The 22,319-nt window shown below is 38.0% G+C and overlaps 1 protein-coding gene across 1 annotated transcript in view; it reads right to left on the bottom strand.

The window, feature by feature from the left end:
- Positions 1-22,319, bottom strand: part of GABRB1 (gamma-aminobutyric acid type A receptor subunit beta1) — a 146,942-nt gene that overhangs the window by 62,350 nt on the left and 62,273 nt on the right. Inside the window, 1 exon segment of the mRNA XM_067297159.1 lies at positions 4,672-4,892. Within this exon segment, the coding sequence (XP_067153260.1) occupies positions 4,672-4,892 (221 nt within the window).

Raw genomic sequence — 22,319 nt, forward strand, 5'->3', positions numbered from 1 at the left:
AATATATATTTTGTACTGTCCTTCAGCTTTAAAACTAATTAACCATTTGTTAATCCCCTCTGGTTTTATTTGATAATTTGTTGTGTTTTGTTTGATTTCTGTTACTCTTTGGAGAGTATAAATGTAGTTAAATAGTTTTTAAACAATATTAATATATTTAAATAAGTGGCAAATAATTTCAGCAATCTGAGTTTGTCCAAAATCTACTTGAATTAAAGTGGTCTTTGAATCGGGCCTACTGGACTTTGCTCTACAAAATGCTTATGATTCAGTTCTTCAAAGTGATGTACATGATAGTTGCAATCAATTGCAGCCTCTAAAGCTTGTGTTTAAATTCAAGCCCACAAAGCTAGTCTTTGTGACTCCAGCAGACTCTTATGCACTTAATTACTGATTCTAAGAGCCACTGCTCATACATTTAAAGCTGAGCCCATGTTAAGTGGTTGTTTATGTGCAACCAATAAGATTCATTCGACCTGAAGTGATGTCCCCATCTTTCCTATGTTATTTTTACACTTAAAAATACGTGAAAATGGAATAAAAATTTAATTGGTGGATTTAGAAATTGGAGGAAGAAAGTCCCAAATCAAATGTAGGGAATTATTTGGTAATTCAGTATAAGTTGATGAATAGTTGCTTCCCACAGAGCTGCACTTTTTTGGCAAATTTGCTATTTACTGGAGGTGGAGGAATAGAAAGGGAAGAGATTAGTTTCATGGTCAGCTGGAATTTGCATGTTGTCGATTGCTGGTGTGAGGAGAACATTTCTTTCTCAGTTGGAGGTGGACAACAGCTTGCCTGTTGTTGTTTGTGAAGCCATTAGTGCTAAAGGAAGGTGACAGGGCTTTCTCCGAGTTACATCTTTGACTTCTTACAATGTTTTGGCAGTCTGAAAGAATAATAGCTTTTCTTCTTGTGCAGTTGTAGCATAGCTTGTGGCTTTGTAGTCTTTTGTTTCCATTTGCTATTTATTAACTACCAATTTACCACTTCATTTTATCAGGTTTCCTAGGCTCCATACTGTGCTTGACTTTGAAAAAAGCCTCAGTGTTTTGGAAGGAAAAAAAAAATGTTTGTTTTGTATATAGAAGCCCATAAGCCGTTAGAGGTTTTCTGTTTTACCTGCAGTGGTAAAGATCTACATAGATCACACCCTATGAGTTTTACCTATACTCACTTTTTTCTTAACTTCCTCAATTATGGCTGCATACTTTCAGTTGTAAATAACTACAATTATGTCTCTTTGATATTCTTCATCAAATGATGTTAAAGAAATTATAGAACTGTATTGCTTAATATGTTACATTATGTATAACACATAAAACTGTAGGTAAAGTAGTAGTGAGATTGCCTTTCACTATATATACAGTATTTTACAGACTCCATCCATTTATGTACATAATATAAAAGTTACAAATCCAACAGCTCCAGAGCTAGGGAATGCCTGCATTATGGTTGCCTGTGCAGTATCCAGCTTTGACTTGAGACAGCTACGCAGTAGCTGTCAGGGGTAGGTACAGAACAATGTAACATGTAGATTTTTCTCACCAGTGCCTAATTAAATACTGGAGAAATAAAATCATGATGAATTGATCTTCATACAGCAAATGGACTAAATTTCCTGATCCCCCACTTATTTATCATCCTTATCATGCAGTAGCACTGGGTGTCCTTTCCAATCTTTTAAAATTAACTAGGGTAAACTCCAGTTGGTCAGGAAGGAGTACTGTGAGTAGCAGAAGGAGTCAGATTTGGAGAGAAGTGTTCATCTCTGGACAGGAGTGACCGTGAGTGTAAATGCAGATTTCAAAATCTACGAGAAGTCTGGCTGGAGTTGAAATAATATTTCTGAAATGAAATAGGTCCAATGGTGAAGCAGATTTTTACCTTGCTGCTACCACTTTGCCTGTTGTTAACAAGTCAGATGGCTGTAGGGGACACCCTGTCTGGGGAAGAGAGAACCTTAAAAAAAAGTGGGTTGTTTGTCATGAGCTCAGGAGTGGCTAGGTTATGATTCCTTTATTCCTGCTGTTTTTTTATTTTGTATCTGAATATAATTAATTCTTTTTTTGCATCGGAAAAACAAAGGGAGCAAATAAAATTTCTGCAGGATTCTGCCTTATTCTGTCCCTCTTTTTTTTTTTTGTTCGTTTGTGTTTTTTTTCCCCAGTAGAGCATTTGACTGCTCTTTTTCAGTTAGACTTGCTCACTCATTCACTAAAAAGGATTGTCAGTCCCATTCCCTGGCATTCCTTCACAGTTCTTTCAAAATATAGCTGTGACTCAGACTACACCTGTACAGCTTCCTCATGCTTTCAGCCACATTTAGACAAGCACATTCCTCACCCCTCAGCCTCTGTTTGGGAAATAAGGTATTGACTTAGTGTACCAGTGCTCATTTGAGTGCTGCTGTGCTTTATGCAGTAAGGAGCTGACTGTAGATCTATTAAGATGAAAAAATGTATTTTCTCAGAATGAGTTATACAAACCAGTTTGCAATCTCTATCAAATTAATTGCACTGTATGCGAAGTAACCTGGGAGAGATTGTATCAAATGAAACGGTTTTGCACAAGCTAGGAATGATACTGAAAATGCATTTTATAGTTTACAGTAATGTTGCATATTGATGATGATACAGCTCCCAGGCAAATACAGATCTTTTGACTTTGCAAGCATGCAGAGTGGAGGAATCTTTGCCTAAGCTTGAGAAAGGATAAGTGAACTTTGGTGCTTCTCCCCTCCTCCCCCCCCCCCCCCCCCCGCCTTAGGCAACCAGCAAGGGTCGGAGTAGCTCTTTGTCCTATAGATAAAGAAGCCTGGTTGATAAATGCAGCTACGTTTTTGCCATGCATTCTGTCTTCCTTGCATACACTGCTAGTGCCAGTTGCTTTCTCCCCTTTGGCTCAGGCATGGATATGGACTGTAGCTGCAAAGTCCTTCCGTGGTCAGAATGGGTCAGGGTCTGATACAGTTTTTGCCATAGTAGACCATCTGTGAATAGAAAGTAGTGAAACTGTAAGTCCTTACATTGAAGGCAAAGACTGTCCTTCCCACTCACCCCCTTATAGTTTTACTATGCCTAGCAAGGTGGCCTGGAACCCTCTGCTGCCATAGTGTAAAAACTGTATGGTCTGACTAAAACCAAAGGTTATTGTCAGTGCTCAGAGCCAGCCCTTCGCATATTTCTCATGATGTGCTCAGTCCTGCTGCCCTGAAATAAATAAAGACCTGCTCTAATGAAAGATGGGTTAGTAATATTTGAACATCAGAAGTGAGGGAGATCTGTGTAAAGGTATCATTGAAGGTCTGTTATGCTTCTTAGCAGTAAATATTTTTGAAGGATATGCAACCCGTTGTTGCTTTAAACACACCAGATGGAATTCTGCTGCTGTTTATTTTGAGGCAACATCATGATAACAGAACAGGTATCTCAGAAGCAATGAGATGTCATTGTTCCAGTAGCAAAATGCTGAAGATAATTGAGAGGTGGCATAAAAGACTAGGCAAGGATGATTTAAATCAGTTTCCATCATGACATAAGAATTTGAATTTGAAGCTCAGTACAACAAACTAATAAAATTCTCATAAGTGCTTTAATTAAGGATAGATTATATCCCCCAGCATCTTTCCCAGGACCTATTGCACAAGTGAGAAAGGGCAAGCAAAAGAAACAGCATGTGTTGGTTTGAGAATCTAAAGCTTTGAGAGATATTTCTAGAGACTCTTTCCTGAAAAGTCAAGAAAAGTAATGTGAGACACTGCTTGTGCTGAAAGGATTACAGTTAGTGACCTGCAGTTTACTAAAACATGGAAAAAAATAAAGAATCCAGTATCTTCCTGGCTGTACTGGGACGAGGTTAGAGCTGTCTCAGACACAAGCCTCTTGGCACTGTGGGTTTGCACCTTGCTGAGCTCCTTGTGCAGGGCTCTGGAAGGCCCAAGGGTCAGGAGCTATGATGTCTTCACTCATCCCAGAGCCAAAGACCCCGTTACTTGCTATCACACTGCTCTAGGTCAGCCTGTCCACCTATGTGTGTAATACTGCTTAAGCAACTGGAAGTTACTGAAAAAATAGCTAAGAGGACTGTGTTTCATCATAGAAATAATACTGTCTAATAGACATGCAGAAGTGGTAATGTCTTGCTAAAATGATCTAAAACCAGCCCAGTGTATTCAGTTCGTATTTCTGTTGTTTATTCATCTGTGAAGCCAGATGATTTAACCTTGTTTTATTTTTCCTCAACTGTGTTTAAATTGAACATTGTATCAAGTCCAAACTGCCTAGTACATGTACGCAAGCAAAGCCAGTTAATTAGAACTTTTGTTGATATTCCAATTCCTTTTTAAAGAAGCTGGTAAAATTTCCTATTGAGCCTGAAAAGAAACTTTTAACTCTGGACTGAAGATAGAAAAATAGAGCCAAAAGATACAGAGGCATTAGGCTTTGTTAGTTATGGCTACAGCTTATTAAAGGTAGTTATGATGCCTTGTGGAAAATATTTAGCAGTATTATTGTTGTGTTCTGGATTGAGTATTTGTTGGCTCGTAAAGCTGCAGTGAGAAACCAAGAGAAAAGAGAGAAGGACAGTGGTGGTAATGCCGGCACTTAGCAATTACTACTTGCATTCTGCCAAGACAGCGATATGCCTGATTAAAAAAACCCAACATACTGTAGGCCGTAAAGGACTGTCCTGTCAGGGTGGAGTTGAATCATTCGATTTTTCACTGTCACCCCATGGACAAATGACTTCTTGTCATTTTGGAAATACGTGTCAGGCACCCTGAGCTGGTCAGCCACTCTGTTGTCCAGCGTTAGGTTTAGAAGTATTCCAGAATAGGAGAGCCTTTTATCCCTCCAGGACTGCTGGAAGTACATGGTGAGGGTGTAGTCCTAGGGAATGGGAGAGGAGGGGGAAAAAAAAAAAAGAGTTGAATGAGAAGGTCTTTTTGTGTTTTGCCTAATGATTAACTTAACACCAGTTTATTTTTTAGATGGCTTTCAATTCAATAACTGAATATCAGTAGCACAGTGAGAAATGTAAGGAACATTTTAATGTTATTTACCATGACCATGAGTCTTGGCCTGTTCATGTTAATGTTGAACTTCATGCTACTCACCAATGGCAGTGACCTCCTTCCCTCCATCCTACTTTCAAAATCTCTTGTGCCAAAGGGAATACATGGAACATGTGAACTGACATCAGGGTCTCCAGTCCATAGATCACACTCTACAGATTTTTTTGATATTTTTCTTTAACCTGAAGAGAGGAGGGGTCTAGCTGACCTCAGTCAAACAGCATTGCATACCACTGGGGACTGTCTTTTGATATTCCTTGTCATCTTCCTGAAAGATCCCTACCACAATCCAGGAAGGCTAGCTGTCCCTATACCTTCTGAGAAAGAGCAAATGTTATCTCGGAAGACAAGATGAATAACTTTTCATTTTATACTAAAGTTGCCAATGTAACTCACTCTTGGTAGCTGGGCATATCTCACTTTAGCCCAGGCAATGTTGTGCTTTCTGTCCTTGAGAATCAAAAAATACTGTATAGAAGATGGACATCTTGTATTGACTATCACATTGTGGCTCAGGGAGAACATCATTTATACAGTCTTGTGGTTTTCCACTTGGCCTGAAAAGGCTTCTGGCCTAATTTGCTTCCTCACCTCTTTATCTCTGAAAATTTGGTGGTTTTAAAGGTGGTCAATTATTTTGTAATGGAGAAGCCCATGTACTTTGTATGTGATGGATTTCTTAAAAGATGACAAGAGCAGTGGTATGTGGACCACTAGTTTTCTTCTTCTCCTCCTTCTCTCCCCTGGCCTCCTTTCCAAGTTGCAGTTCATTTTGTTACACATTTAGCTGTAGAAGTACAGCAAAATTACAAAAATAATCAAAAGAGTTGGTCAGGAGTAATATTTTCTCTTATTTTAGAGAAAGCCTTACCTCTGTCATCCTTACAAACCCTAACTTTGACTGTAATTTTTGAAGAAATAAAGGGCATAAAAGCTGTCTGATGTGATTCTGCTCTCTTCATCTTCAGTGGCCTCTTAAGAAGTAGTTACCATGAAAACCAAAGCAATGTTGTTACCTTTCAAAAAGACTCTCTGCCTAAAATGTTGCATCTAGGAGAGTGATAAACTGTAGGCTTACCACCAGTAAGAGAAGTTAATGAAAATACTGTTCCTGCTTACACTGGGCATGTAGTGATTGCATTGTATGGAGGAAATTCCATGACTTAATGATCAGCTGCACATTTTGTCTTATGCTTTAGCACAATTGCATCAGTTCTGAGCACAGATTTGCAAGAATTTCATAGCCATACCCTTTTCCAGATGCGTAAGACTGATGGTTACCCATGACAGAGCAAAGAGGCTGTATACCATAGGCATAAGTCTTCTTCCTGACCCACATAATTAGGAGGAAGATAGGAAGAGGTCACAGCAGCTTCCTTTCCTTTTCAGACCACAGGAATCAAGCCTGGAATTAAAATGATCTCTGGGGAAAGAGCACCTATTTATTTCTAACTTTGCCTTAGATGAGTTTAGTCACTGAAGGTGTGTGGCTGAACTCTGACCATTCGTGCTTAACCCAACGTGGAGAAACCTGAGGTGGGCAGAGAGATCTACTCTGCCTCTACAGCCATCTTAAAGTTAGGGTTAAAACTTTGCTCTTTGGTCACAGGTTACTGTCCCTATTGCAGATGTATCTGGATGGGTGGAGTGTTTGGCATCTCAGCTGCTGCTACAGCCAAATGTGCTATTCATTTAAGTCACCATCCATTTCATTTTCTGTTTCAAATGTTTGAACTTGAGTGGCTGAGGAATAGGATAATACTACTCATTGTCACTTCTCTGACAGTGGTAGTCACAGGCAGATTGGTGGAGAGACTGGAGTAAGCATCTCTTAAATCTTCTCAGAACTACCAGATCTTGTCTGGAGGTATCTTCTTGGGAAAGCAGGGTAAATTCAGGCACCAGACTCCCTACGTGGCTGAGAAGAGAGGTAGCTCATGGGACCCACTACTACTCACTCATTTTTGCCTACCTGCACTCAGGAAAGCGAGGGAACTCATGGCAGAGCACGGGAAAAAAAGCATTCTTCATCTTTTGTTTCCTCTAGAAATCTGAGGAGCTGAAAGAAGGAAGGAGAAAAGAATATGGATGCGATGCTGCTCTGTAGGCTATTGCTGAAGGAATTGTCAGGCTGAGGTGTGTGGCAGAGGTAAATGCAGTAAAGGATACACTGTTCTCTGCTGAAAAGATGATTTAAATGTTGGTATGGAGAAATGTGAAGGTGTTTGAGGAAGCGTGTTTCTGAAAATGGGTTGTACAATTTGAACAGTTTGAATGGGTTGTACAATGGGTTGTACAATTTGAATAGAGTTGGGTTAGAAGCAGACACTTAGGTTAAATCCAAGATGTTGGTTGGGGAAAAAAAATAATTTCCCATCAAGATAAATGTTGTAAGTTCAAAAGTTTAGCTCTGATGTTGTCTTGTATTTCTCTCAGGCTTGACTCTTGTTCAAAAGAGGGCACAAAGAAAAACATGATACAAAACTAAGTAAAACTGCAGTGAGAAATATACAGAGTGAATTTGAGAAACACAGAGAGCAGGATATAAGTCCTGTTTCTTCTGAGAGACTAGAGACCATCTGATTTTATTGATTAATGTTTTCCATGGAAAGAATGGTAGAATGATGAATGTGGGAGAGTGGTGAATGTTTGCTACTTTGTTTTTCATAGTTTTTAGATAACATTTCTGAAGTCTTGGTGGGAAGGCACAGAAGCACCATGTGAGACAAAATATCATTTAAGAAACTGTATAGTAGTGTGAACAGAGCACTAGGTTGCTGGTATGTCAACTAGCTTGTGGAGACATACATTGGATAATTTTATATAGTACAACATCTCCACATTGTGCTGGACCCAAGATTAATTTTTTTTCCAGATCAGATGATTATAGGCTGTAAACACTGTTCTTACTTTACTTTGTGAAGTCTCTCCAGAGCTACAGATATTTCTGGCTACTTGCTCAGGGCCTGATCAAATCATTTGAGTTATAGCAAGACTTGCTGAATGCAGTGGGCTTTAAGTGCTTTGGAGTTGCAGCAAGCGGAAGGGTAGGAGTTGGGGTGTTTTTGTTTGTTGTTTGTTTTTTAGAAGCTTCATTATTATTTTGACTGTATTGTTTTTGCAGAGATTTGTGACTTTCCACCTTTTGCACCATCAACCTTTTGGAGAACTAGATTAGCTAAGTGTATACCCTAGTATTTTGGGTTTTTGAGTATGTCATGTAGTTGCAAAGAGATGTCAAATGCACATAATACTTCACAGCAGTTTTAGTAGTAGAAATTGTAATCATTATGCATATGAGAATATGAATTACAATTGACAACAAGCTGTCTCATAGTCTGACCGTAATCAATACGTTTGAATTCATTAGTCCTTAGGACTCAACGTTTTAACTACACTGTGTAAGAAATAACTTTTTTCATCGTTATTTGATAATGTCGGCATGTAATCCAAAAACCTTCTTGTAGAAGTAGAAATATAGGTTACTGCTATGGGTTAAATGCAGGTTACGTTAGCCATCTTCCTTATTCTATACTATAATTAACATTTTGATCAATGTTAAGTATGTTGACCTAATTGTTTTTTGCTAATCTGTATGAAGAAATGAGTTTGCTGTTTTTCCAGCATTTTCTTTTTAGTTACACTGGAGAATGAATATAAACAGTTATCTCCTTTGTGACTTCAGGTTATTGCAGGGCATAAAGTTGTACTTCGATGATACTGCAAGCAGTCTTGCAATGGAAAGCTTGAATTTCCTGCCTCCCTTATGGCTATGATCCTGAAACTAACTTATAATAACATAAGTAGCCACAAGTTGGGAATAGTATTTATATTTCTGCTCCATGCTGTTTCTTTTCAGTCCAGTTCACAAATAGCAACAACAAAGTCGGCCAACAGTAAGTCAGAAGGTGAATTTGGCAAATTATTCCAGCATTGGCCTACTGTATTTTAAACTGTCTAGTGTACCATGTATTCTGCCTTTTTAATTAGTAAGGTTTGGTGTAAGATTATAATAATATAATAATCAAAAGTGTGTGACATTTGGATTTGTGAGATATGACAAATATTATTTGTGATCCAGAAGAGATTACAGTGAACTAAGTGCCGTCTAGAAATTCTTGAAGTTATAATCTCTTCTCAGAGAGATATCTGTAGTGATGTTTGACTGATAATGACTGCATTCTTTTTTCTGATAAAGTGTAACAAATCAAGTGGTGTTGTAATTAGAAAACAATCAAATTTGAGATGGAGAGCAGAAAGGATATTGGAAGACAAAGGAGATAGAAGGATATTGGAAAACAATAAACCACAGTCCCTAGGATAAATATGTAACCCAGTCTTTGTGATTTGAAAGCTAGAATTGACATTCTAAAATGTTGGGTTTATGAAAGCTCTCTGCAGAACTCCCTACTGATAGAGTCCTTAGCTTGGTATTATTTCAAAAGTTTAAATCCCAGATTTGTCCTGTAAAAAGACTTTCCCTTAGGAATAATGCTTAAAACATTCTAGCATTGGTGCTAGAACTAGCTGCTTGAATAATCTAGCAATGATTAAAAAAGGAACATTAACAAGTATCAACAACTATAGCCAGGTCATACTAAAAAAATAGAAACTTTGAAGAATCTGTTTTTGTCACACTGAAAGGAATTCCTCTTCCTCAGGTATTCCTTACCTTCCTAAGTATCTTTATTGTCTGGCGATCTGGACCTATAAGCTCATAGTAAGATTTAAATTTTGAGGTCAGTGCATGATACAGCATGCATCTTTCCTGAGAATCTGATGAAAATACATCAAGCTCTTATCTTGTGAATATGCTGTTTGTATATGTATGCAGATATGTCACTGATGTGTATCCCCTTGGCAAAAAAGGCTCCATGCTTGTTCTCGTTGTCCTACTGAGCATTTGTGTATTGGCGGAAAGTAGTCAAAGCATGGCTGTTGTGATGGGTGAAGATCATTAAGACATTTGTCATTCACAGGAAGCGGAAGTAGAAACTGGGGTGCTTGTTGTGACAGGTCTCCCCAGTGAAAAAGCAAGAGCTTTTAAATATCCATGCTGGCCAGAGTCAATGGGTCTGCTGCACGGGATTTTGGATGCTTAGCTGTCTGACCAGGCTTCGTTGGAAAAAGGATGACTGTGACCTGGCAAAAGATGTGCAGCAGGAATTAAAAGAGGACACTTGCAACTACAGCAAGTTTGCCTTATTTTCAAAAGTGAACGTACATGTGTCTTGAGGGAATTCTTTGTTACTGATTGTGTTTCATTTCAGAAATATAAACCAGTAAAGAACAGAGCCTGTGTCACTCAGAGTGGTGCCTGTAGGTTTTTGGCAGAGTCTAGCGTTTGTTAATAAAATCTCTACAATCTTTTGAACAATGAGGATGGCTGGCTATGGGTTTTATACCTGTTACTCTAATTATTTTACTCCAGATAACTTGGAAGGATTTGCAGTAACTCTTGTTTATATCGTTTCCTAGTCCTAATGCTCTAGTGTAAGAAATCCCTGCCCCTTCTTCCTTTTATACATACACAAGCTCAGAGACCAGATGGGAGCTGGATGAGGAAAAAAAACCCAAATCACTCTTCTGGTGCAGTTTTCATATGCTGTATCTGCCTCCTAGCCTGTCCTATTTCAAGCAGTTTTCTGTAGAAGAGCTTTAATAAATGGCTGATACAAGTTAAATCCTTAGTGTTCGGTGCTTAGCTTGGTATAGTCTGTCTCTTCTGTCTAATTCAGCAGAGCCTAGGCAGTCTGCAACTCAGATGGAACAGAAACTTCAGTTATAGATAATTACCTTTTTTCCTTCCTGCTTTGCTTCATATTTTCACTAGGTCTTAAAGCTGCTTTTGTATAGCTGTCATGCCACCCTCGAAAAAAGCTAGCAATTGAGAATGTTCCCTATGTGATGGTTCTTAAAACTCAACTATAGAGAGATAGTCAAGATAGGCTACATGGTATCTTAAAGGATGTGCTCAGGGAAAAAAAATTCTGTTTCTTGACTATGGCTAGTAGAAGAAAATGAGTCACTGTATTTAGCATCATGGTCTGCCTTTAGAAGTTTGATTTCATCTGTCTATGTTATATACAGAATACTGTTTCTGGTAACACTACAGTAGAAAGGGTCACCCTCTGCCCCCCAATTGTGCTATACAATGTAGAAGTATGTGGCATGCTGGAAAGTGCTAATGGGGAGAGCATATCTGAGCTTCATCCTATGGAAGCTCAATGTTTCTTAACTTAGAAAGAATGATTTCTTTTTTCCATTCAGAAACAAACATGGGGGACTTACTGATTCCATATTTTAACAAAGAATAAAGGATCTTGTCACGCTTTTGAGAGTCTCTGTCACTGTAAGTTCTTTTTTAAAAAGAATACCTAAAGGTTATTTTAATAACATAATATTTATGTTAATTTATATAATTTTATATAAAATATTATTTGTAATATTTTAGCAACAAATTATACCTGTACTATAATAGTCCAAATGATGTAGTTACACTTTTTCTGTTTTTTTATATGGAACAGAACCATACCTTTCTCATATTGCATCATGGAAGAATGAAATACCAGCAAACCATGCACCTAGGAACTTTTTTTTTTTTTTTAACTGTCATGTGTGAGGTGAGAATTGAAGGGCACGTGCCCTTCTACTCTGTAAAATTCACTGGGGATTTTGTGGTTTCAAGCTCTAGGGTATATGAATAATTTCTGAATTTTTCATAGCTATAGTGGAAGTTGGCTACTAGGAGAATTTTTCTAGCTTTTTATGACAGCGTCCCAAGATCTCAAGCATCTGTGTAGATATGAAAGTAAATCAGACTATGTTTAACTTCTGTGTTTAAGAATCTCTAATCATGAGTTAAAAAAGCAGAAACCGATGTAAATTAAAAAAAAAAATCTGTTTCTGCAGATAACTCCTCATTTGAATAATTTGTTTTAGAAATATTTCACTTTTTTAGAAGCACACTGAATATTTTGGGCTAACTGCACTTACTATAATAAAACAAAAAAAGCTGGACTATTCCTGAAAACTCACAGTATTTCAGTACTTTTAATTGAGCTGTCTATAATTTTCAAAAATGCTTTGCAGTTTTTCAAGGGCATAATCACCTTCCTCCTGGTAAACTTCTGAAACACCAAGGATAAAGTTGTTCGTGATTTGTGATTCCTTTTTGTATGTGATGAAGCCTGATATATTAGAATGAGGGGGTTTTGTTCTTTTATGGCAATTGTGTAAATCTCTTATTTCTCTGTATCAAACTGGAAATCTGCAAGCATGTATAGATGTATTATAATAATCTGTGAATCATACACAATTCATTAGTATACTTTAGTACTGCTGAGGCATTTAAGAGTCATGATATTAGTAAAATACAGGCATTTCTCTTTTTAGTGATCTCTTCAATGAAATTCTATACAATTATTCAGTAATCATACTGGCTATTGTAATTGAAACTGTTATATTGTACATGAGAATGGAAATGAGCTTAACACAGAGTAGCCTTCTTGAAATTTTGTCTGGGCTATTTACCACCCCAGCCTCTGTGAGCTCTTTTTAGTAATGTGAATAGCAAGAGCAGAATCTCTGCTGGCCTCTCTCTTTTTTGGAATTTAAAACTTGTAGCAACAACACAAGGTCTCATATAGCTATGCATATACACAGATGCCTATTGTACTTATAGTCAGAAGGGTGATTTAGAATTCCAGTAAGTAACAGACTGGAGAGCTCTTGTATAATACTTTTTTTTTTTAGTTCCAAAATCATTTCAGTAATATTGTTGTGCAATGTGTATAGATGATGTAAGGACGGTAATGGAATTTTTCTCTCCTGGTACACACCTGTAGCTGTCTGAAAGCAGTATAGGTATATTAAAATAGCTAGATAATGCAGAGAGCTGGTATTTTCCACTATGCAGTGCACCAGCCATAGCATGGCGGAATATGATGTGACATACAGTGTTACATTATAACCTAACCTTCTGGGACACACTGAACTGGTGCTTCACCACCCTCATCAGCTAAATCATAGCCTCCAGAGCATTACAAGACCAGCTTAAATATCTGTTATACTGTCAGTTCCTTTGGTTTTTGACTAATTCCAGACATACATATTTTAAAAGAAAAATGGGGAATCTTTTAACTTGCAGCATTCAGCAGTATGACCTAAAAGACTCTGTGTTTTGTGTCTTTCAAAGATGACCTGAATCTAACTTTTGTTATTGTTCTATGCATCAGAAAAATAGCTTAGCACATCTGTGACATATTTAAGTCATAATTGAATATCAAAGCATATTCAGAAAGTCTTGCTAGCAAAAAATTAACACTGAAAGCAGGTCTTACTAAAAGTTAGTAAATGGAAGAATGTGTTGTGAATATTTAGCTGTTGTAGGTCAATTCAATACCAAATGTTAGAACTTTAGATGAGTTGGCACATCTGACTAGAAAGAATGGAGAGGAACAAGCAGTTAAAATATGAATCATTCTAATATGATAAACGCACCACTTTAATTTTGGGTTAAAATGTCCTTATGTCAGGAGGCATTAGAATGGGTCAATGTTCTATGTGCTAGTCTTTGTGGAGTTGCATCAGGTATTGGAGAATTCAGAATGCTTGCTGGCATTTTTAGAATCAGCGGTAATGTAAAACTGTTCCCATACCCAACAGTCCCAAGTCCCCATATTTTTGTAATCGAAGATGAAAAGAATGCCAGGCGTTGTGCTAAGTAAACTATATTAAACCAGGAGGTCGCTGTGCAACAAAATAAGTACATGGAACAAGTCAATGTCATATTTCTAGTAGACAATACATATCTATAGTGGTGGATGCAAGCTGTATGCCCCAACAATCTTAAATTATATCCTAAGGAGCCATCTAATAATTAAATATCTGGTAGCACCACAGAACATGTGATGCAATGCAATTCAAATATAGTATAATTTAAGGCAAACATAACTGAAATTACAATTTAAATATGGAGTGATGATAGGAATACTAATATTGATTGAAATGGGGCCCTAAATGTAGAACATCATCATGTTTAAGTCCTGCAGTGACAGGAAGCTTTGATTAATTGGGGAAGGTTATTTTTCATATTTATTGAACACCACGAAGAAAGGGCAACGGAAAGTTTTGAGACAATAGTAAATGCTGAAATTGCAATTTGGAAAAAGACATATTCATTCATACATTGCAAGTGAGCCAGTGCATCAGAAGAAAGTTTTAGTGTTTGCTTGGCAACAGTTAGCTGTCCTCTGGTCCGTCTTAGTATTCAGATCTTCCCTAAGAGTTCCATCTTCTCACTTGCAAGTGATCTACTTTAAGATAAGGTTAATGCAAATGGTGATGCCCTTTATTTATCCTGTATAATTTTCCATATATACTTTCTGCTCAGTTCAGGATATTGCACAAGAATTATGGGAAAGTATTTTTCCCCAAATTATGGAGGGAGGAAATACTAGTTCTTTTCATGCTCTTCACTAAAAATGCCAAGGTGGCTACATCTTTTTTTTTTTTTTTTTTTTTTTTTAGCTTGTAGTCCGGCCAGGAATGGAGGCCAGAGACTTATACACAGTAGTGGATGAATTGTATTTACCTTTCATTCTCAGGACACAGTTTAGCACTTGTTTTTGTTTCAGTGAAGACTGAAGCAGCCTGTGTTATCCAGTTCTCCTCCTCTGGGTGTGATGGAGTAGCTTGAAGATAGGGGTGAGTGTCCGGGGCAGTGCGAGGAGGGGGAAGGAGTGTGGAAGCATGGACTTACTGTTCCAACTTGCTGTGCCCTGGCTTGATTCTTGCGAACTAGACTCCTGTCAGGGGAAACAAAATAAGAATCTCCACTCACTCCAGGAGAATAGAATAAAACCCTTCTATTTTCCTGAGAGAAGGCACTTTTTTAACAGGATCAAAATTTTCCCACAGCAAGTTTCAGTTTTGCAGAAATCACATTTTCTGTTAGAAAATGACAAATCATTTGTAGATGTGAGATTTCTATAGGAAGAAATGTTACGCAAGGTATGCATTCCTCCTGTTTCATTTGATCCAATTGGTCGCTCTTGTCAGTGAAGTTTCCTGCATTTTTTTCAAAAGTGCTGATAATGCTCCACAGAAGGGTTTCAGAAACCTTGCTGGCATTTGTAACTTTACAATTAAGTTAAGTATGTAGCATCACAGTTGTGTCTTAAAGAAAGAAGCAGAAATCTGGCAGGAGTCTGCGTAGCTGTAATGATGATGCTCTTGTTGCTGAAAGCACAGCCAGGAATAAAATTAGACTCAGATGTAGCATGTTGGAAATGGAAGCGCTGATCATTACTGTATTGGGATCCAATATTACTTTTTGCAGTCAGTGGCAAAAGTCCCCTTGACTGCAGTGGGATTAGGATCACATCAAGTGTCTTCAATCATTACTGAAAAAGCAGACCAAAAGGCAACAAAATTCTCAGTTCTTAATGGAAGACTATGCATTGGTTGCATTTTGTTCAGTGTTTTAGTGCATGTATTTATTATGGTTTCCAACATTTAAATGGCTTGTTATGATAGTTGTGCTCCCTTGGCTTGACATTATTTAACATACAGGGGGTTAAAGTCTCACTTTTATCTTGTGTTTTGTAGTCTACCTCTTAGGGAGGAGGACAGCAAGGACTTCGGTACTTTGGATCAGGTTCCCATTGTCTTTGTTTCTGTTTGCTCTCTTGTTTGAACTTTGCTAACCTGGAAAGCCTGAGTATGCTGCTTACTCTTTGTATGGGAAGAAGTGAGATGTTACTAGCTACTAATATGGATTGTTTTGATTAGGAGTGGATTTAGCTAAACTTAGGAAGGTAAGGCAGCGCTATCAGACAGGTTATTGCTACTCTCACTGCATGCTTGAAACTCCTTTAAGAAGCTTGAAAACTGCGATAGCATTCCCAGTTACGCTTTAAACTTCCCACCACATGACCCATTTTCTGGGGTAACAATGAGGTATTAGTATGGCATTGCTCAGTGTGCGAATTAACATTGTGTCTGTCTTGAGTAGCTGTGCTAATTCCTGACTTAAGAATCAGAACATGCCTGTGGTGTGATTCATATTCACTGAAAGATCAATGAATTTCTTTAAGTATCTGTAAGAAACAACTAATGATATTTTTTTCCCACACTACTGTATTTTGCTTCTGAAGCTAGCAATCATTTCCATACAGGGGATAACACTGCAATAAATATGCTGGGGGTGGGGGGATCGAAAGTAAAAAAGTATATCATAGGAGATATTTGTGCTTAGGGAAGATTTTGAATTGTGATGGATGCTGAATAAACAAATGGAAGTGTATAAGCATGTAGAATAACTGTATTCAGTGTGTGCATATATTTTTACAGGCAGCAAATAACAATATCCCTTACATTTTGGCTCCAATGAGAGCACTTGGGATTGAATATGGAACAGTTGAAGGGAAAATCAAGGAACAGAAAAGCTTCTTACTGGCAAGCAGCCCATAGACCAGCATATGTTAATCCAGGTCTAGATATATCTGTTATGTATTGTTTTATATTAAATGTAGACTAAAATAAGAGACAAATATGTTTTCTCTTAAATATTTCTCTAAGCAGTCTGAAGGTAAGTCTTTGCCACAAAACTTGTCCACGTGATCTATGCCTATCTGTATATATCTGAGAACTGAAGTTAAATTCAGGTCCAGTTATTAGCAATTACAGTGCAATGGTATTCTGTGTATTATGGTATTCTGTTCATGCTGATGTCAGCTGAGCTGCTTTAGGATTCTCTTCCTGTGAGTGGTGCAAAAACTTGTTTGTCTGTATGCAGGTGTGAAAAGGAACGATGGGATTACATTTGACACTGTGCCCAAGTAGCTCAGTTTTTGTCCTCTCTACAAAGTGGGTTGATCAAGCACTCCAAGAAAAAGAAGGTCCAAACTCTAACTTATGTTTCAAAGCATTTCAGCCAACTTGGACTGAAAGTACTAATACACAGTGGTGAGATTAAGCATTTGGAAGGAGACAGTTCTTCTGAGGTTCATATGTGAACTACTTGGAGGTAGTGCTTAGTGAGTGGGGGACTGGTTGTCAGTGAGGTGGGCACAGATCAGCTCTGAGGGTCTAAACATGCTTGTGTAATATGAGGAGTAAAACAAGCTAAGAAAAATATTTTGGAAGGATGTAGTACTTGAAGGTTCCAGTAAAGGCAAAATGTTGTGGATAAGTTGAGAATTAATTAAACAACGCTTCCCTTGGTACCTATAAGCAAGAGAATCAGAAAGCAGCCTTGTTTCTAACGACAGTTGTTTCTGAAGCACTTGGTTCTTTTTGTAATTTCCAGTTAGCTCAGCAGGGGTGAGCTATGAGATCATTACGAAGTGCACTGAATGTGTAAGGAGGATGACAAAGTGCCAAGAGCTCAAGAGTTCTTTACAGTGTCAGTGAACAGTGCTGCAGGATAAGATGGACTGATTGTTAGCCTAGGAGCAGATGGAGTGGTCTGCTGAATTTTATCTTGAATACTATTGTGCAAGCCATAACAGTATCAGAAATTTTAGTAGCACTGGACAGCAATTTGAAGGAAAAACAAGCATAAGAATGTCAGTAATATCAAAAATTAATTGGAGTCACAAGAGGAGCTAGCTAAGCAGGTACAGTAAAACAAAAAAACCTCCACAACTTTTAATTCTGTGTGGTGCAGGGGCTCATATTTAGCAAAATGTACCAATTAGAAACCAGTAGTGAACAAGCAATGGCCGGACTCCTTAGCTCCAGAAGATGCTGAAAAATGTAGGAGGGAAGTTGCATACATCTTAATATGAGGCTGGGCTAACTCTATAACAGCTACTGTTTTTTTTTTAATGCCTTTACACACACATCTATTTATTTTTTTACCAATTTACTTCTAAACAAATTAGGTAGGAGTTATTTCAATTTCTGAAGCTCTGCTGATTGAAATCTATTTGATTTTTACTGCCTGGTTTTGAGTTGTTATATCAATTTTTTATTTAGTTTTGAGAGAAGCAGATGAAGGTCAAAGTGGCATGCAGTGGCTCTACTTGGAATAGAAACGGTAATCATTGAGCTGCCGAATCTTTAGACTCATATATACCTTATTGGTTTTATTTATTTATTTATATACTTGCATTGTATTTAACTGTTGTTTCAGTTTGACATTTTTGTTCTGAACTGCTTGGGACTACTTTGTTTTGTTGTTGATGATGATGCTTGAATCACATTGTGTAAGGTGGTGATGATAATGAAGGCTGTTATACAGCTGGAGAGGTTTTTCTGTATGGTGTTGACATCCTTGTTGCTTTACAGAATGCTAACCTGTAAATCATAAGGTCAGGCTGTCTTCCTGATGCATTCACAAGGAGGATCATAATGTTTTGTGCTGTACCTGGAAATCCAGGAGAAAGGAGCATCATGACATTTATGTTGCATATTGTCCTTCAAAGTAAAGGGATTTTGCACTTGAAGCTGATAAAACTGAAGATATTAGTAACACTATCATATCAGTATTGATGTGTTGAAACATCTTCTGGAGTTTTGTAGTCCATTCTCCAGTTCGAAGCAGGTTTATCACCAACTCTGTATTGGGTCAGCCATGGCTTTGTCTAGCCAAACCTTGAAAAACCTCAAATATGGGAATTCCACAACCTCTGTAAATAGCCTGTTCCAGTGTTGCACTGCCTTCCTGGTGAAATTAGCTAATTTTTAACACATCTAACAGCCCGTTTGTCCTGCCCATAATTTCTCAGTTTCCAAATGCGAATGCTGTGGGAGATGGTGCCAAAAGCCTTACTAAAACAAGGTATATTGCATCCACCACTCTCCTCTTATCCACATAGTTAGTCTTTATTATCACAGAGGGTGATCAGGGTGGTCAAGTATGATTTGCCTGCCATAAATCTGTGTTGACTATTTTGATTACCACCTTGTCCTTTGTCCTTCATGTGCCTGGAAATGGACTCCAAGAAGATGCATTCCATGATATTTCTAGGAATTAAGTGAGGTTTGTACTTCCCTTGACCTTTCTTCCTGCCTTTCCTAGAGATGGGCATAACAGTTGCCTTTTTTTCCTGTCGTTGGAGACCTCCATGATTACCCTCATTTTTCACAGAGATAAACAGCAGCCTCACAATCGTATCGGCCAACTCTTAAGTACCTTTGGGTGTATGTCTAGTCTTTCTAAGGAATCCTAACCTGTTGTTCCCCCACTGTCAGCTGCCAAACTGTGTTAGTATGCGTAGCAATCTGGGAGCAGGCTTTGCTTATGAAGACCAAGGCTGAGTACTTCAGCCTTTCTTTTATTGCCCATCATGAAGTTGCCCTCTCTCTCCATCCAGGGACCCTTGTTGTCCCTGAACTTCTTTCTGCAATTAACGTACCTATAAAATCTGTTCTTGTTACCCTCAATGTCTCTTACTATTTTTGCTCCAAAGCCCAGTTGGAGCTAATGCTTTTACGCTGCTTTGTTGCTGGTTTTGTTGCCTTGCTTCCATCTTTTGTACAATCTCTTTTTTAGCTTTAGTTCATCAAGAAGCTCCTGTCTTAGCCAGACAGGCCTTCTGCTGAAATTCCTGGTCTTCCTGCGTGATGAGTTGGATTGTTCCTGATTCTCTCTAAGTTTTCTCTAAAAATCAGCCAGCACCCTTTCCCCTTCCTGACTACTTACTGGGGAATTTTACATCGCAATTACCCGAATAAGCCAAAGTCCTAAAGTTCAGGGTCCTAATTTTGCTACTGACTTTCCCAGCTGTCCTCCAGATCCTTAACTCTCTCATCTTCTGGTCATTCCAAACCAAGCTGACATCCAAAACCACATTTGCCACCATTTCTTTCCTGTTTGTGAACAATAGATCCACTGGAGAATTATTCTGGTTGGTCCCTCTAGCATTTACATTAGGAAATAGTCACCAATCCTGTCTAGGAACCTTCTGGATGGCTTAATCTCTTCCATGTGGCCCTCTCCTGAGATGCCCAGCGTGTTGAAATGCCCTATGCAGCAGAGAACCTGCAAGCAGGAGGCTTTGCTAGTTTTATCTCTTGGTTGGGCAAACTGTAACAGACCCCCACCACAGCATCCTCAGTACTCCTTCCCATTTTGATCTCGATTCAAAGACTCAATAGGTACATTTCTGGTTTCATACTTCACAGCTTTTGCTGTTAAATGCTTCTGTGCTGTAGCTACAAAATGTCTGGACAGTCTCTCCAAAGCTTAAATGAGTATCAGTGTCTATAATGCTCTTCACTTCTGCTATCTGTGGCAGCCAGATGTTTCACTGAAGAATGGGCGCTCAAGCAAGAATGAATCCTCCATTCTTTATGTTCACAAAACTCCTATTTGTTTCTTGGGAAGCAAAAAGTTTTTGTCTGAAGAATAGAGAGGCTGGTTGTTCATGACCACAAGACATAATCATGGATGTTCAAAAAAAGCAAAAGCAAAACCACCCAATTCATTCCCTATAAAAGAAAGTAATAGAGATGTCCAAAGTCTCTAGAGAAGTTGTAGTAAATCTTAAAGTAGAAATCAGTTTCTGCATTTTTTTTTTTTTTTTTAACTTGGGCAAAACTTCCATTATTACAAGTGGGATTTTGCCTGAATAAGACCTCAGTATTTTCCCCTTTGGTTTTGTATTATTGATTATTGTATTATTATAGTATGAGTGGCTATATTATGGTTATAGTTGAGTTCCATAACCAAGAACCTTGTTAGGTATGTGAATGACAGATCACCAGTCCCTACTCCATAAAGCCTGGGACTAGGATTTCTAAAAGCCTGAAAGTAGAAGAGAGAAGAAAAGAAAATGCAGGTGCAAGCTCAAAGTGAGAAGGATGAATATGGTTCACATAGTAATACAATATGGCTAATTTCTACTAGAAAGAATGAGAGGACAACCTGAGGTCAGCATTTTTAATGAGTTTTTACTGACGCATCCAGTGGTGCCTTATGCAAGTATTCATCCTGATTTACTGGTTCAGTTTGACTGCTGCTGCATTGAGCTTGCTGTATTCTTTTTGTTTTGTTTTTGTTTCATCACTTTTTGTGAGTCTACAGTGTTACAGGAGATGATTTTAAAAATACCAATGTTTTGTGCCCATTTTTTTCCTGCATGGCATGGGGAAGCAATAGCTCCACCTGGATTATCACTGAGCAGTGTGTTCTATTGTTAAAACAAACAAACAAAAAACCTCCAACACCTCCCGCAATGTCCTTCTCCCAGCATTTTTTTTAAGAATCTCTTCGATCTATTCATCTTTTGATTACCACAGTAATTATTTTAACTGCTGAAAAAAGTAGTAGCCTTATCATATCAATGAACTATGATGTTTCCTCAAAGATGTGGAGACTGCTTTGTATTTAGATGTCCTAAAATTACGTGTGCATGTTCTGATTTTGCTGCATTTCTCTGCGTGGGAGCTACCACTGTTCTCCTTTTCTTATTTTTTTTAAAGGATGCTGTAAATACTTGCTTTGCATCCTGGTTGTTTCTGCAAAGGCAGTTTGAGGAAAAAGCTTCCGCATGTGATTTCTCATGATCTGAGTGATTTAAATATTAAGCTGTTTATATGATGATCTAGCATCATAGTTGATAAGATTACAAGACTGATGCAAATTTTCTGTGGAAAACTTGCTTTTGGCTTTTGCAAGGAATGGTTTCATCTTCAGAGGCATGTATCATTGAAACTGAATCCTCAGAGCTAAGTGCAGGATATTTTGAGAGTGTTGATAATAAAGAACTTTGTTTTATTTTTATCTTAGGAATAGCATAACCAGTTGGCTAACTAATTGAATTGGGCAGTTTAATATGATTAATCTGATTAAAACCCTACAAATCCAGCACGATTGCCAGTTTTGTGGGAATCCTCATTTCAAAACATTTTCCAGCATGTCTAGGCATTTTCAGAGGGGGGAAAAAACAAGCAAGAGCAAATAATTCATCAGTCAGTCTGAAGGCATGTGACTAATACTCCTGAGTACTGATTGGGATATGGAAGTGCAGTCTCTTTCCTGCAAAATTAGTAACAAGGGGGAATATAGGAATGGTAATTATGGGGAAAACCAAGTAGCTTAGTGCAGAAAATCAGGATTGGCAGCAATCTATTGAAAATTTGGGTCAGTGTTTTCTTGCGAATGAGGTGATAAATAAGCAAAAACAAAAATAAATTTTTGTTAGTGTTTACGGCAATAAAACCACCTCTCTTTGAGACTGGAGTTTCAGAAGGCTTTCACCTGACTGGAGTGCAAGACTGCCACTACTCC

Source organism: Apteryx mantelli, chromosome 5 (genome assembly GCF_036417845.1).
Source record: "Apteryx mantelli isolate bAptMan1 chromosome 5, bAptMan1.hap1, whole genome shotgun sequence".
Lineage (NCBI taxonomy): Eukaryota > Metazoa > Chordata > Aves > Apterygiformes > Apterygidae > Apteryx > Apteryx mantelli.